Source organism: Adiantum capillus-veneris, chromosome 13, assembly GCF_014529385.1.
Source record: "Adiantum capillus-veneris isolate H3 chromosome 13, ASM1452938v2, whole genome shotgun sequence".
NCBI lineage: Eukaryota > Viridiplantae > Streptophyta > Polypodiopsida > Polypodiales > Pteridaceae > Adiantum > Adiantum capillus-veneris.
Window position 1 is genome coordinate 133,430,081 of NC_140943.1, and position 5,351 is coordinate 133,435,431.

Consider the following 5,351-nt stretch of genomic DNA (forward strand, 5'->3'; position numbering starts at 1 on the left):
AGTTCACTCTTCACACAAAATGGTTTTAAACCCTCCTCCATTCCGTTATCAATAGCTTTTGAAGCATTACTACCTACTTTAAGGTTGAAACCCCCCATCTCCATCTTCTTGCAGCCCATCTTCTTCACGCTTGTTATCAAAAAGGTAAATATAAATATAATTATTTTAAACCAATTTTATTCACTCTTGTTATCAAAAATATAAAATATGAATCTAATTATCCTCAACCAAAGTAGCAATAGGAAAAGGAAGCTAGCTAACTTAGAATGATTTTGCTTTCAATACTATCTAGCAAGTCATTCTAAAAACATGTTATCGTCACTTTGAGCATTCAAGCATTCAGGACCAAAGCAAAGAAAGAATTATAGAATCTAAAAATTGGAGAAAACAACAATGTCATATATTTGTAGCATTTTAAGATTCCGTCAATTCATACAATACTAACTAATGACACTTTTTTTTCCTTTTATTGTAAAAGGATAGGAAAAAGGAAGCTAGAAGAGAACTTCAGTTTAGCTTTCTCTCTCGCCATGGGAAACACAGAGAGGGAGAAGAAGAAGAAGAAAAGATTTTAACATCATAGGAGCAATCCCAAGAGACCTCAACAATCTATCCCACAAGATTTGAACTCAAGACCGATTGTATGAGAGAAAGGTTTTATTGTCCGTGGAGGTCAAATATGACCTATGGGACCAAAGATACACATGTATGGGGCTATTGTGCTTGCAATTGGAGGTCAGAGATGATTGACCTATGGGACCAAAAGATACATGTCATGTACCATGTATGGCAGGGCTCGGTTCCCTTTATCAAAACCTACCCAAATTGAAAACTGGCCCGCTCACATTGGAGTGAAAAGGAATAAAAGCCCCTCTCAAAATTCACTAAATTCAGTGTTATTTTTTTCTTTTGTGTATTTTTCCTCATTTGTGAGTGAAAAGGCTTTGAAGCCGGTCCTATAAAAAAACTTGGGGCTGATAATTGGTTGGTGATGAGACTCACACAAAGAGAGCCCACGCTGTGACTAGGTCTTACGTAATGGCTCCAAATGTGAAAGAAAAATTTCAATGCAGTACGAGCAACCAGTTAATTAATTGAACTCTAATGTTTTACTAAATCTGTGTTAATGCAGGGCAGTTCAACGAATCCTGACATAAGAAAGAAACATGGCCTGCTGCAGCTGATCACCCCTTCAGTTCTCAGTTCCTATCACCTGTCCAATTATTCCACGTCATAACTTGATTGTCTTCTTTTCAAGCAAAGAGGGATCATCCACCACCTTCTCGTACATCGATCCTAAGCAGAAGCTAATTACAATACTGGATAAATTAATGCTGATCTCTTGCAATTTGTCTGACTAGTCGCTTGAGTGTAGCCAGTCTCCACTCATCTTTGGCCTTGGATCAGACAGACGCAACCACACACTTTGCTTTACCTTCTCACGATCAGAGAAGAGCCCTGATGCAAACAGATCCCTGGTACGCTTTCCTGAACCTCTTGCAGTCACTATGGCTTGTGCATTTTTGTGAACCAGTTCGACGTTTTGCCGATATTCTGCACCGGCACTAATTTGTATAGCTCTCTCTTTCGCAGGGCTTTCAGTGTGATCATCACTGCTATACAGCATTGCTGCCTGTCGAGAAGAAGTGAAGACACCGGCGCTGTTGCTGTTTGAAACTGATGTAACACTATCTTCTAGCTTTTCGATGAGGTTCTGCGTCTCAACTCTTGCGGTAGAGACACTAGCATCAGGAGACTCTTGTATGCTTCCAGGGTCCTTGTTGATGGAAGAACTCTGATCTAGTGTTGTAGTAGGTGCAACAAATTCACCATCTTCCAAGACACTCCCACAATATAATGCCTTTTCAGCAGCTTCTTCTAGTGCACTACTCTTGTCCAAAATACCCGTGGCTAGTTTATGCTCAACATCAATCTGCCCTAAGACCTCCTCAGACGGCAATTTCTTCTTCCTTGGCTTTAGATCAGGAACAGCATTTGTGCCTGTAATGTGTGCTTCCTGGATCCTCCAATGGACTTCCATATTATCAATGGAAGAACTCTCCGTTGTCATATAATTAGGAGCAACATTAAATTTCCAATTTTCCAAGACCCTCCCGGAGTACATCTTTTCACCTTCTTCAGATAGTTTTTGATCATCGTGGACTGCACCTCTCTTGTCCAAAACACCAGTACCTACTGTATGTTTAACATCAAGCCCCAAGAGCTCCTCCGATGGCATTTTCTTCTTCCTTGGATTTAAAGGAACAGCATTTGCGCCTGTTATGTGGGCATTACCTCTACTGTGTGCATTGAATCGCTGACAGCAGTGTTGGTAAATTTTGGAGTGCTTTCCATCTGCACCTCTTCGAGGCATGCAACTTAACGTCATGGCCATGCTATTATGAGTTGAAGGAAACTTGCTCCTGTCATTATAATTTGCATGAGGCGGCCAGCAAGATTCTCTTGAGAAAGGATGCTTGTAACTGTTCAGACTTTGCAAATGACGTTGACTGCGATACAATGCCAATAATGCTTTCACCTGCAAATTATAGTTTGGCTGAGAAAAGTGCCATTGCTTTGTTTATACTCAAAAATATAATTCTTGATTTGATTGATTGTCAATTGAAGGAAATACATGAGGTTGAAAAAATAGAGCTCAAGTCACACCTGATCTCCACCTAACACCATGTGGAATTTGCCAGGACTGAAGTAATTCTCTTCAATGGCATGTCTGAAAACCCTTTCTTCGAGTGGCTGATGTCTCTCATAAATTTGAAAGTAAACCTGTGCATAAAAAGTAACACATCTTTTACAGCCCCAAAGAAAGTACTTAAATACCTTACTGATTATTTGATTTCGTCGATCAAAGGACGGATGAGACAGTTTAAAGTGCTTACAGAAAACCAATCCGTTAGAGACTTTCAATAAGCAGTACGCTGTTTATTATTGCCACGTGCCCTATATACCTATTACCAAGAAGCATTACCTTTTGGCCTCTGGAAAAAAAGAAAGGCATGTGCAAGAGGAAAATTGTACAGTAGCAGAAAATATCACGATTCACAAGCTGTAGATCGTTAAAAAGGGTTATCCCCTCGGCATCAGCACTAATGATATTAAGATAGCAGTTCTTATGAATAACTTTGCCCCACGTCAAACACACGCTTGTATCGAATCTAAGCCTTAAATTATCTCAGGTGCACGCCAGATGCAAAGTATAAGAACTACACGCACCAGAACGCAGTCTCAAAAATCTGTTTAACAATCTTGGAGAAAGTAGAAGTTAAATTCCGCATACAGGAAACCTTTTTCTGATGAAACATGGCTATACTAGTGAAATGAAACAGACTATGACCCTGTCTAAAAAGGTTAGTCGTGTAAAGTTGGGCAGAGAATACATTTTACTTTAGCAGTGTCGTTAAGTTTTCAGTCATATCTAGTATAGGGCAAATGTTAAGCATATCAGAGTCCGCACACTTGTGTCCTGCAGTATTAATGGCGTATGCTGAAACAGCTCGCACTTATGCACACTTCTATAATGGAAGAGATTAGAGTTCTTCTCCATCGATGAGCAGTAAAGTAGTCATAAGAGCTTCTTTGCAATCTGTGCTATGCACACTTTTATGGAAGAGATTAGTTTGCAGATTAAAATTCCTCTCAATCGATCACTAGTACAGTCACAGCAGCTTACTACAATCTGTGCAAGTTAGATCGAATAAGGGCAAAAAAGAGTATTTGGCCTACCTTGTAAGACAGGGATTCATGCTCTGAGCTCAAATGGGAAGAATGCGGAAATGTAGTGACTTCATAAACTCCCGAGAGAAGTCTCGCACCATAGTCAAAGATGAAGAGCTTCGTACCAGGTTTCACCCTTAACATAATTTTTTGGTACATTTTCCTGCTCGTGGACCCCATAGTACACAGAAACTTCTGCTTGCAGACGGCGTATTTGGTTCTTCCATCACACATGAAGATAAAACCTGCTAACGGCAGTTTCAGCTCATGTAGATCCTGTCGATCGCAAGAAATGCGTGGGACACTAGCCATCCAAGGCGTTCTCATGATGATCCGAGGTCGTGTACCGCAGCTTTCAGAATCAGAAGGGTAGCAGAACAGCTGCTCAGGCTCCGACCGGCCCATCTCGTGATTTTCATCAAAGCACCTCATCTCTTAGCACCTATAATAGGCCAGAGTGGCAAAGTTCTCTCTCTCTCTCTCTCTCTCTCTCTCTCTCTCTCTCTCACACAAAAATCAGAACCTTGGACTTCCAAAGAAAAGCTACTTCGATCTCAAGCGCAGAGACGTTGCGAGTACGGTACATTTTGTTTAAGAACATTGTATATGTAAATCTACTCCGATCAAAAGCGCAGAGCTAGCAGCTCCGCTAACTAGTTTTGACGTTGCATTTTAGTTAAGAAAATCGAAAACAATGTTTGTGTTCTGTGTGTGTATATGTTTTTGAGAGAGAGAGAGAGAGAGAGAGAGAGAGAATGCATGCAGCAGCAAACCTGCGGAAAGGACATTGCATGACGTATTAACGCAAACTTGAGCTACGGATCGAAGAACAGCGTCCCCACTCTAATTAGCACGCAGGAAGATCTCTTACCTCGAATTAATATGCAGAGTGGCTCGAGGATCCCTCAAGCTCGTAAGAGTTACTATAGTTTAAAACCCTTGCTGCGTTGATATTGTTGATTACAGCTTCTTGAAGATATTGTTGGTTGCAGCGGAAAAACTGCGAAAGACAGACAGCTATGGACGAAGGAGAGGTCAAGACCGGTACTCGGAGATGAGCTATTGACAACTTGTATCAATGTGTGTCTACGTGCTAGCTATGCAAAGCTTACCACCAATAAAGACCAGCCTGAGGTTGCGGCCATAGCTATGGCGGGTGGACTCGAGAGTGCGAAATCTTTAACGCACCACCTGCTGATGTCGAGGCTTTGTCTTGCGAGCTCGATAACGAAATGCGCAGCCGAAGGCTACGAGTTTTACAGGTTTTACTACCTAGTATCACTTTTCCCTTTAAGAGGGCCTTGAACGTGTTCATTCATAAGCATTTGAATAGATGAAGGTGCGATTGTTATATATTGTATCTAAAACTAATCATGCCAAATATTCACACATTTTAAATTGTCGATAGCAACAATCAAGTGTAAGGGCTCGTCCACATGGACATCCCCATTCACATTGCATGACGGTGATTGGGAATCACATCGAGTTCAGCTTGGTGGTTGGTCAGTAGCTCCCAGGCTTGAGCCAGCTCAAACTGAAACAAGGCCATGTTTTCTTCTATGCCATGCTCCCATTCATTACTAATGGAGTAGCATCTTACATGGATTTCGTGAGCTCTT

The 5,351-nt window shown here is 41.2% G+C and overlaps 1 protein-coding gene across 1 annotated transcript; it reads right to left on the reverse strand.

The window, feature by feature from the left end:
* Positions 1-461: 461 nt before the first annotated feature.
* On the reverse strand, positions 462-5,021 carry LOC147444908 (uncharacterized). Its single transcript, XM_086527965.1, has 5 exons — positions 4,845-5,021; positions 4,604-4,749; positions 3,742-4,174; positions 2,668-2,784; positions 462-2,539 (listed from the first exon to the last, which is right to left on the reverse strand). The coding sequence occupies exons 3-5, from the start codon at positions 4,162-4,164 to the stop codon at positions 1,358-1,360; spliced, it is 1,722 nt and encodes a 573-aa protein (XP_086384091.1). The 5' UTR covers positions 4,165-4,174; positions 4,604-4,749; positions 4,845-5,021; the 3' UTR covers positions 462-1,357.
* Between the last annotated feature and the right edge of the window lie 330 nt (positions 5,022-5,351).